Source organism: Aquarana catesbeiana, linkage group LG07 (assembly GCF_042186555.1).
Source record: "Aquarana catesbeiana isolate 2022-GZ linkage group LG07, ASM4218655v1, whole genome shotgun sequence".
In the NCBI taxonomy this organism is placed as follows: Eukaryota; Metazoa; Chordata; class Amphibia; order Anura; family Ranidae; genus Aquarana; species Aquarana catesbeiana.
In genome coordinates this window covers 135,882,482-135,901,513 of record NC_133330.1, presented here as the reverse complement: position 1 = coordinate 135,901,513, position 19,032 = coordinate 135,882,482, and the positions used below count along the sequence as shown (strand labels likewise).

The 19,032-nt window shown below is 42.0% G+C and overlaps 1 protein-coding gene across 3 annotated transcripts in view; it reads right to left on the bottom strand.

The window, feature by feature from the left end:
- Nucleotides 1-19,032, bottom strand: part of TCF20 (transcription factor 20) — a 430,416-nt gene that overhangs the window by 199,598 nt on the left and 211,786 nt on the right. For all 3 annotated transcript variants that reach the window (XM_073592696.1, XM_073592695.1, XM_073592697.1), the window contains one exon: nt 16,378-16,471. In XM_073592696.1, the coding sequence (XP_073448797.1) occupies nt 16,378-16,471 (94 nt within the window). The remainder of the gene's footprint in view (nt 1-16,377; nt 16,472-19,032) is intronic.

The following is a 19,032-nucleotide window of genomic DNA, read 5'->3' as shown; positions in this document are numbered from 1 at the left end:
CATTTTGGAGCTTCACCAATCCCATTGTTTTTGGACTTTTTTATTATTTTGGACTTTGGATTTGATGATACACATATTAACCTTTTGGTGGATTTTTTTGATGACTTTTTGGATGAGTTTGGGAATTTTTTGGTATTCATATTGTATTACACACGATTAAGTAATTTTTGGTCACATATATTATATATTTGTCTATACACAGGTTTAATTAATTTATACACAGTACAAATTATTATTTTTGGTACTCACATTGTTTTACACACGATCAATTTTGGTCACCTATCATATATTTGTTTATCTATAGGACGAATTAATTCATACACAGGATAAAATAATTTTGGTCACTTATTATACACATGCTATTTACGATTTGGTTGCATCAGTACTTTTTTTAGATCACATGTTGGTATTTATGACTGTAGCACTACCATTTAACTATTTGAGTGCTAAGTGTGCACATATTTGTTTGAAAATTAGGGAATAGTTTTTTTTTCCCCATATATAGGGAGCGCCATCTACCCCACTTTACTTATTCACATAAATTAGCCCCTTAGGGGATCTATTAGGGAAGGCTGCACACCTTGCCTGATCTTAAAGCGGGGGTCCACCTATCTATCGTTTTTTTTTTTTTGGAGTTCATTCACAAACTTTTCTTCTCATGATTATCTACTCACATGTTCTGTGTAATAAGTCCGCCTGTGTCCGATTTCCTTGTAAAGAATAACTTATAAAATTCACTGAAGGCGGTTTCCATCTTCATTGTGGGCATTTGAAGCCCACAAGCATGTATTTCCTGGATGCGGTGAATGCTGGGAGCAGAGATGTTGTGATGACGCTGTTGCACAATGCATGCTGGGAAGCCTGAGACTAGCTCCCAGGGACTGTGGGAGGTCTGGGAGAGGCTAGAAACACGCATGGGAGGAAAACCAGGAAGTGCAAAGAAGATTAGAAAAAAAAAGGTAATTACGGCGATTTAAATTTTTTTACACAGCATGTCAGCATCTAGGCAAGGAAGAGAATGCATAGAGATAATGTTCAAAATTTGTGTGGAACCCCGCTTTAAGCGCGGAGTTCTTCGCAATTTTTTGTCAAATTCACTATAGGCTACTGTGCAGTCAGGATACTATGGGTCAGAACCACCAGAGTCAATCAAGAGAGAGGTAGGGAACAATAGTCATGCATTATTAAAGCAAAACTTTACCCATAAATTTGTTATTTAGCAAGGAACAGACATTCCAGGTTAATAACTATGCTACCAAAATTAGTGTGTGCTGTACAATACCTATAGCATGGCTCTATAGCATTGCTCTGGTTTCTTCTGGCCGGAGGCTGCCATTTTGCTGAAGTTTGGAGCCCCTGAGCAGAAGTAAATCGTAAAACGGAACTAAACTAAATAAGCATGTTGGGATGGCTTACTGACATTTGCTTGTTTCCTCATACAAACTGTCAAACCATCAAATGGCTGGTGTCATAACTAATCACATATGCAGCACCATGGCAGTTGCAGATCAAAAGAAGCAGCTTCCTTGGCTGTAAAGGATAGAAGGTATGATGGAACCACTTGGTCACAATATCAATTACCTCTGCAAGAGATTATCAGACAGAAACAGCAGGTGGCTTGATTAACACAATTAATGGGAGAAAGACACCTAAGAGGGACACTACAGGTGCACGTCAAACAATTTGAATATCAAAAAGTAGTTTTTTTTAACAAATTAAATTAAAAAGTAAAACTCAAATTTTACATAGATGCATTACACAGAGTAATATTTCAAGCATTTCTTTTTTTTTTTTTTTTTTTAATTTTGAGGATTATGGCTTACAGCTAGTGAAAATCTAAAAATCAGTATTTTAGAAAATAAAAATATATTACATAACACCAATTAAAAAAAATGATTTTTAACACATAAATGTCGGCTTACTGAAAAGTAGGTCTATGTACAGTATAGTACGCACTCAATACTTGGTTGGGACTCCTTTTGCATAATTCACTGCATTAATGTGGTGTGACATGGAGGCAACAGTGGACCAACACCAGCAGATCCCCAAATCATCACTGACTGTGGAAAATTTTGCATTTCATTTGGAAATCAAGGTCCCAGAGTCTGGAGGAAGAGTGGAAGGGCACAGAATTCAAGTTGCATTAGGTCCAGTGAAGATTCCACAGTCAGTGACAAATTGGGGAACCATGTCATCTGCTGGTGTTGGTCCACTGTGTTTTATCAAGTCCAAAATCAGCGCAGCCCTCTACCAGACAATTCTAAAGCACTTCATGCTTCCCTCTGCTGACCAGCTTTATGGAAATGCCGATTTCATTTTCCAGCAGGACTTGGCACCTGCCCACACTGCCAAAAGTACCAATACCTGGTTTTATAATCATGGTATCACTGTGCTTGATTGGCCAGCAGATTCGCCTGACCTAAACCCCATAGAGAATCTGTGGGGTATTGTCAAGAGGAAGATGAGACACCAGACCCAACAACGCCTATGAGCTGAAGGCCACTATCAAATTATCCTGGGCTTCCATAACACCTCAGCAGTGCCACAGGCTGATCGCCTCCATGCCAAGCCGCATTGATGCAGTAATTCATGCAAAAAGACCCCGACCAAGGATTGAGTGCATACTATACTGTACATGGACAAACTTTTCAGTAAGCCAACATTTATGTATTAAAAATCCTTTTTTGCATTGATCTTATGTAATATTCTAATTTTCTGAGATACAGAATTTTGTATTTTCACTTGCTGTAAGCCATATTTATCAAAATTAAAAGAAAGAAATGCATGAATTATATCACCGTGTGTAACGCATCTGTATAAAATATATGAGTTTTTGAACTTTATGAACTTGAAATTTATGTGTTTAAACCACTTTCTTTTTTTTTAGATCACTTCCGGTGACAAGCAAACTCTGGGGTCATTCTCATTTAAGCAATGTTTTCCGGGGGGTCCACACCCCAGACAACGACTGTGCAGTCAAAACGCGTCGGGCGGACCTTCTGTCAACATCGCCTTCATGCTTTTACATGCTTTATACATTTCTACCAAATGTGAGTGTTTAATTTGTATTTTTAATAAAATCACCACTTTTTAAAATGGTATCACACTATGTCAGCCCCCTCTCTCTATTACATGATACCCTTCCTGTGACAATAAGTCTCCACGTTTCTTGAAACTCCTGAAGCCTTCAGTTAACATCCAATGACAGTTTAAGGTTGACTGACTGAACGAGTTCCAGGACCTGCTGTCCCCTATTGGGTGGTTTGAACCCAACAAGCCTTATTGACTTGGGTGGTATATGCCCCGCCAAGTCAAAATCATCTGGTAAGCCTCCTCCCTCTTTCACACGGCGGTGGTGTTTGCTTCTATTTCCTCACTTCAATGTTCCCAGTAATGTCAGGAATTCTTCCCATGTGCATTGGATCACAAACCTAATTGGACTGTATTTCATCATTCTGCTCAATGTGGACTTTTGGGTGTAGTGCAGTCACTACATAAGCACACTATATAATTTATTCACATTTATTATGATTGGAGTTTGTGCTATTATGTCACTTACATGTTTGTATCACATATAACTTTATCACCTTCCTTTTTTTTGCAACCTTAGCGCTGTACTTAATATACATTACATAACAGAATACCTTCCTAAATGCTTGTAGCTCCCTCAAATGCCAGGGCCCATAGTCGGTAGGCAAGAGGCTAGCATTCAGTCCCCTCCAAAAGCCTCTGTCCTGGGTGAGTCTGATATTTCTCCCCCATCAAATGTTGACAAGGTCCCAGACCTCCACCTGGACATGCATTAGTCGGGCAGAGTGAACTTGAATAGTCTGTCCGCATGATCTCCATACTTGGCTGCAAGGAATAGTTGACCTCAGTAGGTGTGGGGCAGAGGTCATTAACTCTGTCCGGCTGCCAGCGCTTCAGCTGGGTGGTTTTTAACATTCCAGGGCATGGTCTGCTGCTGGGCAGAGGAGCCGATCGCCCCATTTTCCTGAAGCTGTAGAGATATTGTAGGTGCTAGGCAAAGGCCAGCGGCGCTCTGCCCTGTTGCCAGTGATTCAGCTGGGAGTAGCAGCTTTACTACATCAGCTTGTCGCTGGAGAGAGGGGCCGACTGGCCTGGCTCCCTGTAACTCCACAGTTTTTGCCAGTGCTGGGCAGAGGTTGGTAGCACTCTGCCCTTTTGCCAGCACTTCTGCTGGGCACTCCACATCCTCCGCTCCGGCTAACCGTTGGGACAGGAGGCTGGCTTCCTCCACTCCCAAACTGTGTAGTTGCCACTGGGGAGGTGAGCCGGCTGCTTCCTTTTCCATTCCCTCATCTGGCTGCTGGTACTGTCTCCCAGGTGCATGGATCTTTGCTGGGGAGGAAAGACTGCTTCCTGCACCCTGGCCAACTGTTGGGGAGGGACGACGGACACCTCCTCTCCCTTCTCCCCTGTATCCTGATCTGCTGCTGGGAAGTGACCACCACCTTCTCACCCTGAGCCTCCGGAACTGCCACAGAAGTGGGGCAGAGGTCTTGGACCCCCTGTCCAGTGACCAGCGCTTCAGCTGGGGAAGTTCAGTGCAACTCCACAGATACTGCTGTTGGTGCTGGGCAGAGCACAGTGAAGTTTGGCCCTGATACCAACTCTTCTGCTGGAGGCTCATCAGGTTGTTCTTCCTCAGCAGAAAAGTCTATCAAATCCCCTGTCTTGGCAACTGGTGTCTGAGGATAGAGGTTCACCATCTCCTGTCCGTGGAACCCAGAAGATGCCATCGGTGCTGGGCAGATGTTAGCAGAGCTCTGCCCTGTTGTCAGCACTTCAGCTTTGGGGATGGCAATATCCAGATTTTCCACTGCTGATTCTCTGGCATGCTGCTGAACAGGCACATTACTCCATCCAAGATCATCCCATGCAGAAACAGGATCATCATGGTCAGTCAGCACTTGCTGCATCCGCCATAAGAACTCTGCGTCCATAGCTGTGGTGGCAGGTTGGCAAAGCACACTGTTACTCTGCCATATTGCCAACTCTTCAGCCAGGATTTCAGAGTTGTCAACTGGTATTTCCTGATAGTCCCAGGCAAAGGGAGCCCAGCTCTGGCACTGAGCAGAGTCTAGCAGCCATCTGCAGGCGATCTCCAGCTCCCATTTCTAAACGGCCAGAAACTCTATATCTTCCAGTGCCCAGTGCACTTTTGAGACGTTCAGTAGCGCTTCTCTGAAATCCATGATTTAGTCCAACCACCATTCCAAATCACTCCCAAAGTTAGGGTCCCCTGTCAGCTTCACATACAACAGTCCCAGGCCCCCGTAGCCAAAGCCTTCCATTGGGCTATCATCCACTAACCAAGGGCATGCTTGGGATACATGCCACCGGAGGGCTCTGTAGCTCTCATCCAGCCGCATTTCTGCACAGACCAGCCTGCTTAATTCAGCTGCCTGCTCCTCCTGTGCGGTTTTTCTCCCAAAAACAGCACCCGCAATCCATACTGTGACCAGTACCTTTGCTGCATGGAGGGGAGAACTTTTCCCTGGTGTCGCTGCTCACGGGCTAGCACTTCCTTCCAGAGTTCGCAGCGGATAGAATTAAACCATCCCAGCAGGACCTGCTCTGATACTGGTGCTCTGTGCTGTATCTGCATCTCTCGCAACCTTCTTCTGAATTCCTCTTCCATGGCGGCTGGTATCTGTACCTCTCCTCTCCTGCTATCCAGACCTTGGATCCAGGTGGAGGTGTGGATGTCCCAGACTGCAGGAAGCGTCCCATTGCTTGCCACCAATGTAACGAAACGTCCCACACGCCGCTTGTGTGCTTTCGTCATATACCACTTCCTCCCAGTCTGAATATAGATATCAGATATTCCAACAGCTCACAAGCACAAAACAAGACAATACTTGTTTAGTTGCTGAACATGGACTGTTTTATTTGAGATGACACAAATATATACAGCAGGCTTACAATAAAAACTGTAATCAGAAACCTAATTAACGTGAGCTTGTTATCTAAGCTTTTACCCAGACTAGGTGACTCAGAGATATGATCTTTCACGTCTCCTAGCTCATTGACTATACAATACACATCATAAACATCACAGTACTCCTTCATACAACAGCAGGGTTAATTAGCGCAAACAACAATGAGTGAAATACTCTTAGAAGCCACACTAGTAGACAACAGGAGACCCAGGGCTTTCCAGATCTCATTAATCAGCATTCCTTCCACATACATCTGCTATATGGGTCCCAAACATGCAGAGACCATCATGGCCTCCTTAAAAATGTCCTTTTGCATTACATAACAGAATACTTTACTAAATGCTTGTAGCTCCCTCAAATGCCAGGGCCCATAGTCGGTAGGTAAGAGGTTATCATTCAGTGCCCTCCCAAAGCCTCTGTCCTGGGTGAGTCTGTCACACCCTTCATCAGGGGTCAATGATGAAGGGGTCCTGCAAGGCTCCGAAATGTTGATCTTGCTGTAACAATGTGATCGCTGAATAAAGCTTTGAAAAAAACATTGGCGGTCCGCTGTGTGCTGGTGATGATCTTCTGCCTAAACTATCTTCAGTTCCAGCCAATGGTCACTACAGCACCTGCTTACATACACAGCCATTATCCAGGAATGTGTTCATACCCCCTATGGGTATGAAATCCAGTCGGAAAACCGTTATAGTTCATTACAAAACTATCCAGAAAATCAATATGAAGAATTAACCTATAGGGAATGGGACTACAGACCACCACAAGATAACATCAGACGCCCAAATGGAACTCGGGGTATAATCCCTTTAAGTACTAAGGCTGACAATTTTTTAGGAAAAGGACAAGCAAAAAAAGGGAAAACTAAGAGGATGCAGGGGAGGGAAGCGGAGCCATTCCCAAAAAGAGAAAGAGGTAACGTGATGGTATATTTTAATTGAAGTGGAATAAACACTCACCAATGCTGAAAAAGCCACATTAAGTAAAGGACTTAAATTCGCTCCACAAAAAATCCTTAAATTCCAGACATTTATTGATGTCCAAAAATATGTCAGAAAATTAAGTATTAAAAGACATTTCCTTTCTATGCCCCAATGTAAAGATAACAGAATCAGACCAGCTGGCACAGGTTTGAGGAATGCGTCAACATTTAACCCACCTGGTAAACAGCTGCCTAACATTTGTGTATTTAAGAAGTTGGTTCTGCAGGATTTGCACAAAGTCGTTTTTAAAAACCATAAAAAACAACAAAGTATTGTCAATGAGGGCATAAAATCCCTATGTGAATTGGAGGACCTAATTATTCGTCCAGTAGATAAGTGTGGGGGAATTTGTGTTATTAAAAAGACAGGAATATATGGGAGGAGATGGGAAATTTATTGTCAGACAAAAATACAAACAAAATTCTCCAAAAAGACCCCACTAATCAATATAAGCAATTTTTAAATGATCTAATACAGGAAGGGTTTAGGAAAGGAAGGATACATGAAAAGGAAAGGCATTTTTAATCCCTCTGGCCCCTGGATACCTATTAATTGCTTGCCAAAAGTTCATAAAAACTCTCAAAAAACCCCAGACAGGCCTATTGTTAGTGGGATCGACTCAATAACGTCCCGCATTGGAAAATGTATTGATTTTTTTTCTTAGTCTTTGGTGAGCAATACCCCGGCATTTCTGAAAGATTCTAGACAAATCATTAATGAAGTCTTCGCCATTAACATGTTACAGCAGACATCTCATCTCTATATACAATTATCCCACATCAAATAGGATATATGGCAGTTAGATATTTTTTGAATAAAGATCAGGCAATAAAAAAAAAAAAAAAAAAAAAAAACACCTTTGAAGGAATTTATTTTAAAGTTTTTAGAATTTGCCATGGAACATAAATATTTTTATTACGGAGGAGATTTTTATTTACAATCCACTGGTGTGGCGATGGAGGCTAAACTTGCCCCAAGTCTAGCTAACTTATTTATGGCTCTAAGGGAAAATGATTTTTTTGTTTTCATGTGGGGACTCACGCCTCCTTTTTTGGAGATGCTACATTAATGACACCTTCTTCTGGGGGGGGTGTCTGTGGGGGGGGCGATGTGGAGTCTACATGAATTTATGGGGTATCTAAATTCCAACCAATGGGGTGTCAAACTTACCTACCAGTTTAGTGCATCCTCTATCCCCTTTTTAGATCTAGTTAGTTATAAAGAGCAGAATTTAATAACCACTTGACGACTGCCTCACGCTGATATACGTCAGCAGAATGGCATGGGCAGGCAAAATCACGTACCTGTACGTGATCTGCCTCCCGCGGGCGGGGGGTCCGATCGAACCCCCCCCCCCCCCCGGTGCCTGAGGCGGTCGCCTTTGGTCTGGCAGCGATCAGAGATGAGGGGGAGGCCATCCGATCGTGGCCCCCCCTCGCGATCGCTCCCAGCCAATGAGATGCTTCCCCTGCCTCTGTGTAGTACACAGAGGCAGAGGATGTTATGTCATCTCTCCTCGGCTCGGCAGTTTCCGTTCCGGCGCCGAGGAGAGGAGACTGAAATGTGAGTGCACAACACACACACATCACAGTAGAACATGCCAGGCACACATAACACCCCCCTTTACCCCCTAATCACCCCTCCCCCCCCTGTCACACTGACACCAAGCAGTTTTTTTTTTTTTTTTCTGATTACTGCATGGTGTCAGTTTGTGACAGTTACTGTGTTACGGCAGTTAGTATTAGCCCCCTGTAGGTCTAGGGTACCCCCCAACCCCCTCTAATAAAGTTTTAACCCCTTGATCACCCCCTGTCACCAGTGTCGCTAAGCAATCATTTTTCTGATCGCTGTATTAGTGTCACTGGTGACGCTAGTTAGGGATGTAAATATTTAGGTTCGCCGTCAGCGTTTTATAGCGTCAGGCCATATACTATCTTATAAATGTTTTAACCCCTTGATTGCCCCCTAGTTAACCCTTTCACCACTGATCACCGTATAACTGTTATGGGTGACGCTGGTTAGTTCGTTTATTTTTTATAGTGTCAGGGCACCCGTCGTTTATTACCGAATAAAGGTTTAGCCCCCTGATCGCCCGGCGGTGATATGCGTCGCCCCAGGCAGCGTCAGATTAGCGCCAGTACCGCTAACACCCACGCACGCAGCATACGCCTCCCTTAGTGGTATAGTATCTGAACGCATCAATAACTGATCCGATCAGATCTATACTAGCGTCCCCAGCAGTTTAGGGTTCACAAAAACGCAGTGTTAGCGGGATCAGCTCAGATACCTGCTAGCACCTGCGTTTTGCCCCCTCCGCCCAGCCCACTCAAGTGCAGTATCGATCGATCACTGTCACTTACAAAATGCATAACTGCAGCGTTCGCAGAGTCAGGCCTGATCGCTAACAGTTTTTTTGGTAGCATTTTGGTGAACTGGTAAGCACCAGCCCCAAGCAGCGTCAGGTTAGCGCCAGTACCGCTAACACCCACGCACGCAGCGTACACCTCCCTTAGTGGTATAGTATCTGAACGGATCAATATCTGATTCGATCAGATCTATACTCGCGTCCCCAGCAGTTTAGGGTTCCCAAAAATGCAGTGTTAGCGGGATCAGCCCAGATACCTGCTAGCACCTGCGTTTTGCCCCTCCGCCCGGCCCAGCCCAGCCCACCCAAGTGCAGTATCGATCGATCACTATCACTTACAAAACACTAAACGCATAACTGCAGCATTCGCAGAGTCAGGCCTGATCCCTGCGATCGCTAACAGTTTTTTTGGTAGCGTTTTGGTGAACTGGCAAGCACCAGTGGCCTAGTACACCCCGGTCATAGTCAAACCAGCACTGCAGTAACACTTGGTGACCTGGTGAGTCCCATAAGTGCAGTTCAAGCTGGTGAGGTGGCAAGCACAAGTAGTGTTTCGCTGCCACCAAGAAGACAAACACAGGCCCGTCGTGCCCATAGTGCCCTTCCTGCTGCATTCGCCAATCCTAATTGGGAACCCACCACTTCTGCAGCGCCCGTACTTCCCCCATTCACATCCCCAACCAAATGCAGTCGGCTGCATGAGAGGCATTTTCTTTATGTCCTCCTGAGTACCCATACCCAACGAACCCCCCAAAAAAGATGTTGTGTCTGCAGCAAGCGCGGATATAGGCGTGACACCCGCTATTATTGTCCCTCCTGTCCTGACAATCCTGGTCTTTGCATTGGTGAATGTTTTGAACGCTACCATTCACTAGTTGAGTATTAGCGTAGGGTACAGCATTGCACAGACTAGGCACACTTTCACAGGGTCTCCCAAGATGCCATCGCATTTTGAGTGACCCGAACCTGGAACCGGTTACAGTTATAAAAGTTAGTTACAAAAAAAAAAAAAAAAAAGTGTAATATATATATATATATATATATATATATATATATAAAATTTTAAAAAAATAGTTGTCGTTTTATTGTTCTCTCTCTCTCTATTCTCTCTATTGTTCTGCTCTTTTTTACTGTATTCTATTCTGCAATGTTTTACTGTTATTATGTTTTATCATGTTTGCTTTTCAGGTATGCAATTTTTTATACTTTACCGTTTACTGTGTTTTATTGTTAACCATTTTTTTGTCTTCAGGTACGCCATTCACGGCTTTGAGTGGTTATACCAGAATGATGCCTGCAGGTTTAGGTATCATCTTGGTATCATTCTTTTCAGCCAGCGGTCGGCTTTCATGTAAAAGCAATCCTAGCGGCTAATTAGCCTCTAGACTGCTTTTACAAGCAGTGGGAGGGAATGCCCCCCCCGTCTTCCGTGTTTTTCTCTGGCTCTCCTGTCTCAACAGGGAACCTGAGAATGCAGCCAGTGATTCAGCCAGCTGACCATAGAGCTGGTCAGAGACCAGAGACCAGAGTGGCTCCAAACATCTCTATGGCCTAAGAAACCGGAAGCTACGAGTATTTCATGACTTAGATTTCGCCAGATGTAAACAGTGCCATTGGGAAATTGGGAAAGCATTTTATCACACCAATCTTGGTGTGGTCAGAAGAGTACCTGTCACTACCTATTGCTATCATAGGGGATATTTACATTCCCTGAGATAATAAAAATGATTAAAAAAAAAGAAAAATGAAAGGAACAGTTTAAAAATAAGATAAAAAGCAAAAAAAAAAAAAAAAAAAAAAAAAAAAAAAAAAGCACCCCGTCCCCCCCTGCTCTCGCGCAAAGGCGAACGCAAGCGTCGGTCTGGTGTCAAATGTAAACAGCAATTGCACCATGCATGTGAGGTGTCACCGCGAACGCCAGATCGAGGGCAGTAATTTTAGCAGTAGACCTCTTCTGTAAATCTAAAGTGGTAACCTGTAAAGGCTTTTAAAAATGTATTTCGTTTGTCGCCACTGCACGTTTGTGCGCAATTTTAAAGCATGTTATGTTTGGTATCCATGTACTCGGCCTAAGATCATCTTTTTTATTTCATCAAACATTTGGGCAATATAGTGTGTTTTAGTGCATTAAAATTAAAAAAAAAAGTGTGTTTTTTCCCCAAGAAATGCGTTTGAAAAATCGATGCGCAAATACTGTGTGAAAAAAAAAAAATTAAACTCCCACCATTTTAATCTGTAGGGCATTTGCTTTAAAAAAATATATAATGTTTGGGGGTTCAAAGTAATTTTCTTGCAAAAAAAAAATTATTTTTTCATATAAACAAAAAGTGTCAGAAAGGGCTTTGTCTTCAAGTGGTTAGAAGAGTGGGTGAAGTGTGACATAAGCTTCTAAATGTTGTGCATAAAATGCCAGGACAGTTCAAAACCCCCCCTCAAATGACCCCATTTTGGAAAGTAGACACCCCAAGCTATTTGCTGAGAGTCATGTCGAGTCCATGGAATATTTTATATTGTGACACAAGTTGCTGGAAAGAGACTAATTTTTTATTTTTTTTGCACAAAGTTGTCACTAAATGATATATTGCTCAAACATGCCATGGGAATATGTGAAATACACCCCAAAATACATTCTGTTGCTTCCCCTGAGTATGGGGATACCACATGTGTGAGACTTTTTGGGAGCCTAGCCGCGTACGGGACCCCGAAAACCAAGCACCGCCTTCAGGCTTTCTAAGGGCGTAAATTTTTGATTTCACTCTTCACTGCCTATCACAGTTTCGGAGGCCATGGAATGCCCAGGTGGCACAAAACCCCCCCAAATGACCCCATTTTGGAAAGTAGACACCCCAAGCTATTTGCTGAGAGGTATAGTGAGTATTTTGCAGACCTCATTTTTTGTCACAAAGTTTTGAAAACTGAAAAAAGAAAAAAAAAAAAAGTTTTTTTTTTTGCCTTTCTTTATTTTCAAAAACAAATGAGAGCTGCAAAATACTCACCATGCCTCTCAGAAAATAGCTTGGGGTGTCTAATTTCCAAAATGTGGTCATTTGGGGTGGTTTTTTGCCACCTGGGCATTCCATGGCCTCCGAAACTGTGATAGGCAGTGAAGAGTGAAATCAAAAATTTACACCCTTAGAAATCCTGAAGGCGGTGATTGGTTTTCGGGGCCCCGTACGCAGCTAGGCTCCCAAAAAGTCCCACACATGTGGTATCCCCATACTCAGAAGCAGCTAAATGTATTTTGGGGTGCAATTCCACATATACCCATGGCCTGTGTGAGCAATATATCATTTAGTGACAACTTTGTGCAAAAAAAAAAAAAAAAATTGTCACTTTCCCGCAACTTGTGTCAAAATATAAAATATTCCATGGACTCAACATGCCTCTCAGCAAATAGCTTGGGGTGTCTACTTTCCAAAATGGGGTCATTTGGGGGGGGTTTGTGCCATCTGGGCATTTTATGGCCTTCAAAACTGATAGGTAGTGAGGAGTGAAATCAAAAATTTACGCCCTTAGAAATCCTGAAGGCGGTGATTGGTTTTCGGGGCCCCATACTTGGCTAGGCTCCCAAAAAGTCCCACACATGTGGTATTCCCGTACTCAGGAGAAGCAGCTGAATGTATTTTGGGGTGCAATTCCACATAGGCCCATGGCCTGTGTGAGCAATATATCATTTAGTGACAACTTTTTGTAAATATTTTTTTTTGTTGTCATTATTCAATCACTTGGGACAAAAAAAATAAATAGTCAATGGGTTCAACATGCCTCTCAGCAATTTCCTTGGGGTGTCTACTTTCCAAAATGGAGTCATTTGGGGGGTTTTCTACTGCCCTGCCATTTTAGCACCTCAAGAAATGACATAGGCAGTTATAAACTAAAAGCTGTGTAAATCCCAGAAAATGTACCCTAGTTTGTAGACGCTATAACTTTTGTGCAAACCAATAAATATACGCTTATTGACATTTTTTTTACCAAAGACATGTGGCCGAATACATTTTGGCCTAAATGTATGACTAAAATTGAGTTTATTGGATTTTTTTATAACAAACAGTAGAAAATATCATTTTTTTTCAAAATTTTCTGTCTTTTTCCGTTTATAGAGCAAAAAATAAAAACGGCAGAGGTGATCAAATACCATCAAAAGAAAGCTCTATTTGTGGGAAGAAAAGGACGCAAATTTCGTTTGGGTACAGCATTGCATGACCGCGCAATTAGTAGTTAAAGCGACGCAGTGCCAAATTGGAAAAAGTCCTCTGGTCCTTAAGCAGCATAATGGTCCGGTCCTTAAGTGGTTAATGACCAAGACACATTTTAAGTCTACTGATTGGAATGGTTACATTCCAATAGAAAGCTGCCATCATCCCAGCTGATTGAAACCCATTCCCAAAAGGACAGTTTCAAAGAATCAGGAGAAATTGTTTGAAGCTGAAGGACTTCTCAATACAAGCTGAAACCTTAACTAAACGTTTTATAGAGAAGCGTTACAAATAGGATAATTTGAAACAAGAATTAGAGAACCATGATATGGACAGAAGTCAGCTATTGATACCAAGAGCTTTTGTCACTACTTTCTCTTCACAGTATTGGTGGATAAACAAGATTGTGAAGAAACATTGGCAAGAATTAAAAAATTATAATATCCTGGACCCTAAATTTCCAGAAAAACCTAATGTCATTTTTAGGAAAAATACCTCGCTCCAAGATACTTTGGCACCAAGCACCATAACCCCCGTGTCTAAAGTGGACATGTTTGCAAATATGAAAGGCTTCTACCCGTGTAAAAGGTGCAATGTGTGTAGAACATCCAGAACTTCCTCTTTCGTCTAATGTTACGTCTAAGGTGTATGAGATTGAGGATTTTATTACCTGCGAGACAGTAGGAGTTATTTATCTATTAATTTGCCCATGTGGGCTCCAGTATGTGGGGAGAACCACACAGGCTTTAAAAGGGGGCAACAGCCCCCAGGCTGTGTCGGCAATGTACGGTGGCTTGGTTCTCAGTGAAGAGGTGGCAGGGAACAGATTCAACATCGGTCTGATGCTGTATCCACCTAGGTAAGTATGAATAGCCAAAAAAAACATACTTCTCTTTTAAAAATCCCCACTGCACTCCTAAACAAAATGAACCTACAAATAGCTGCTGTATTCAAGAAACCCTGATACACATGCACAACTTGAGTAATAAACACTATACAGCTCTTAAAAAATATATATATTATATATATATATACAGGCAATTTTGACACAAGTCATACTGTAATTGAATGTTGCTAGAAATTACCCTTCCTTTTCAATCTGCAGCACTGTCATTTTCTGTATAATGCAATGCAATATGGCTACCTGGAGGTGTTCTGCACACAGAATGTGTACAGGATGTCCCCCAGAAACATAATTTCACGCTTGTGTAATTGGTTCACAGATTTTCCCAGAAGTCTGCACTAAGATACAAGTCAGATTTTTGTATTTTTTTGGTGAGATACTCCCCATAGGAAATCATGTCTAAAGGGATGCAGACCCTGCAGCTTTCCTCATTAGAGCCCTGCAGCTGCTGCAGCTGATTGAGAATTATTAAACCACTCCCCTTAGAGTCACCTTGCACATTGCACACAAACAGCTCTATCTTTATAACAACAAAAGGTAGGACTCTGCAACAAAGTTTAACATCCTTGCACTGTATATTGATCACCCAGAGTGGAAGGTTTTTTTTTCTCAAAAAAGTGGAGTTACTCTTCAAAACTTGAGCCTCCCGTCTCTCCAAGTCCATGGGGAGCACAGGAAGCAAATATAGAAAAGAAATATACATAGAGCATTATCGCCTTCAAAGTGTATTTTATTAAAAAGAATTGCACTTACAAGCTCTATTGTATAACAAGTCACATCACATCAGCTGCCTCACATTTTGAGAGGTATCAGTGACACTTTTTTGTCTTCCATCATGACTGAAACAACTCCATCTGTCTTCTACAAGAAATGTACTTTTGTAATCTCTTAAAATAAGTTAGCTGGTTGCCAGCATATACCAGGCAGAGCTAATTTTAGCTAGTCTGTTTGAAGGACATTTTGAGAGATGAGGACATTTTGGTAGATAAGGACTGGTTGCTTGCGCAGTTTGTATTACTCAATTCTCCAGAGCGTTCACTGAAGTCTTTATAAACCACACCCAACAAGTCTAATAAATCATTAGGAATTGTAATACAGTGAGGACATGTCTGTGCCAGTTCCTTGTGCGCAATCATTAAAATGCATTTTCTTATAGATCAATCTTGTCTAAAACATAAGCAAGGATGGCCTTGGGCACGGGGCTACCCTGCCACTGTAAAGGATGAGGAATGGCTCTTTGTAAATGTTAACAACTCTGAGAAATGTCTGACAGACATGATGGTGACTGGAAAGTCTACCTTGTGAGAGGGGCAAACCAAGGGAATATCCTAAATGGGTACTGTGATGTAACATCTGGCCATCCACCTGAGACTGAGATCGGCATGATGGTCAGAGAAAAAGGGTGACCCCGTCTTACCTGCTAATGATGTTTGTCCCTACTTTGCAGATCCAGGCTTTGCCCCTCATGGTGGGTGTACCCTCGGAATGGGTCTGAGTTCCATAAGGACCACAGCATCAAACTTTTATGGCACACAGTGGCTGACTACACGTGCCGCACAGAGTGCCTAGTGAGGGCCCATGCAGGATCCAGTGTCCGAAGCAAACTTACAGGCCATACACATGGTGACAGGGGCACTGCTTCTAGTGTTGTATTAAAAGACAGTGATGAGTTGATTGAAGAATCCAAATACAAAAACTAGTTAAGCTAAGAATAACTTCTCTGTAAAGGAAAAGATGTACATCACCTTAGGACACTAGCATAAAAACTGAGGACTCTCGAAATTAAGTTTATAGGGGAGGCACCCAGGTGGCATCCTCCAAAGCTTTGCCAGTGTCACCTAAAAGGTATGATAAGAACACCCAGGGTCTATGAATATCCTGCCTGTGTCCTGTACTGTATTAATAAGATGCATCCTTTGTTTCCCTGCAATACATTGTAGCTCTGACAACATGTACATCTTACCTGAATCCGTGGAACATGGAAAATGGTAGCAACAGGCACAACCTTTGTTGTAACAGCCCAGTGTGGCTCCAGGCTCCTGGCAGTGAGCACACACCTAGTAAAAAGAAAAACAAAAATTAAGGTTAAAAAAATGATTTAACATCAAGCTCACATTATTAGCAATATCCTAATTCCTAAGAATTGTATCTTAAAGTCTCATTACAACCACAGAAATATATTGTAACAGCACTCCTATAGCAAAAGTGTTTTAGTGTGTCTTTTCAAGGTTGTGACTGTAGGCTGTAATTAATCCATTTAAATACAGCACTGGCACTTAACCACTTCAATACCAGGCACTTTTACCCCCTTCCTGCCAAGGGCAATTTTCAGCTTTCAGCACTGTCACACTTTAACTGACAATTGCGCGGTCATGCAATACTGTACCCAAACTAAATTATCATTTTGTTCATACAAGTAGAACTTTCTTTTGGTGGCATTTAATCACTTCAATACCAGACACTTTCCACCCTTCCTGCCCAGGCCAATTTTCAGCTTTCAGCGCTGTCACTTTTTTAAATGACAATTGCACGGTCATGCTACACTGTACCCAAACAAAATTTTTATAATTTTGTTCCCACAAATAGAGGTTTCTTTTGGTGGCATTTGATTTTTTTTTTTGCTAAATCAATCAGCGCAGACCCCCCGTCAGGAGAGCAGCCGAGTGAGGAAAAGCTGATGAACTGCTTTTCCTTTTTACACTGTGATCAGCTGCTGATCACGTGGTAAATAGCCTCCGTCTGAGCCTTTTTACCGAGATCAGTGTTTCGGTGTGTCAGACTGACAAGCCACACCACTGATCGCCGCGCTGTGGGGTCTGTCATCCTGTAAGACGTCATATAACTGAACCACAGCCCGGCTGTCATTTTGCTATAGGCCGGGCGGGAAGTAGTTAATCACCACTGGGTTTTTTATTTTTTGATAAATAAATTTAAAAAAGACCGAAAATTTTGAAAGAACCCAAAAAAAAAAAAACACATTTCTCTTTGTTCCTGTTATAAAATTTTGAAAATAATCTTTCTTCATGAATTTAGGCCAAAATCTATTCGGCTACATTTATTTGGTGAACATAACCCAAATCAGTGTATATTAATTTCGTCTGTAGGAAAGTTAGAGAGTCCACAAACTATGGTATATATTTGAAAATTGAGCAATCCTGATGTAATGACAGCCTATCTCATTTGAGGCCCAAAAATGTCAGGACAGTACACATATCCCCCAAATGACCCCTTTTTGGACTGTAGACGCCCAAAGGTATTTAGTAAGAGGCATGACGGTTTTTTGAAGTTGTAATTTTTTGGGAAAAACATTTTTAACACCCTTTGACCAGAGCAATATGTTACCATAGTAACATTGTACTTCCGGTGAGGTGATCAGTTTTTTTTTTTCCCCTACACTTTTGCATACAGCATTGAATTTCATTGTTATACGCAAGCATTTTACTGAATGAAATTGATTCATTGTTTGTTTTGTTAGGATTAGCTGTGATTGGCCATAGCTGATCACATGGCACATTTGGGCTATGATTGTCTGTACCATGTGATCACTGTGACCAATCACAGCTAGCAACACAATTGCATACAATGGATGGCTTGAAAGGAAGCCATTCGTTGTTTACAACTGTCGCGTGAGCTGCTGTGAATGGTTACAGCGGTCACATTTTATCAGCAGCGGGCCGGTACAGTGCTCAGTCATGCAGACACAGCCGGTGGCAGGTCGCAATCCGGGAGGACGTCATAATTTACCCAGATCGGTAAGAGGCCCCCCAGCCTTCAATTTACAATAGGCTGGGCAGGAACAGGTTAAACATTGAGATAACTTTCTGTTCAGGGGACCATCGCCTCAGTGCATGTGAGATGATGAGCAGAGAGAAGCGCAAAGTACATTTTACTTGCAGTGAGTTACATACAATGTTTTGTGAAAAAAAACTGTTGGCTTGTATGTCCCTGGGAAGTTGTCTGCTCTCCTTTACTCACCTACAGATCCCCATATTCCCCTAAAAGCCTGCCTACAGACATTGCCTATGGGTTCTTTCTATCAGCTTCTGATGCTGCAGAATTTTTCAGTCTCTGTGATAACATGACATGGAACATAACCAGGGATAAGGAAAGAGGTTAAAAAACTAGGAGATGGTTTAAAACGGCAGAGGGGCATTTTGGAATAATGGCAGCTGCTGCCTGCAGATGAGCTTTAACAAATTTACACGGCATTAAACAAAAAAAAAAACAAAAAAAAAAAAAAAGGAAAAAAAAGCACCCAAAGGAAAAAAACAAAAAAAAAAAACATTACAAGTTTGACTTTAAATGTGCTTACTGTAAAACAGACACAAATCACGTTTAAAAGGAAAACTCATATTTTCATTACAATACATAGTCCCTGATGCAATAAACTGATAAACTGTGGTATTATAAAAAACAAAAAAAAAAAGTAGAACTGAACTTAAAAAATATATGCAATGTTAAAGAGGATATTTAGCACTAGAACTAGAACCTCCAGATTCCAGCCCACCCCCCACATGAATTTACGAAGCTGACAAGTCCATTATTTAAAAAAAAAAAAAAAGTCCCCCAACTAAATCCATCTTTAATTGCGATGAATAAGACCTGCACAAGAAAAAAG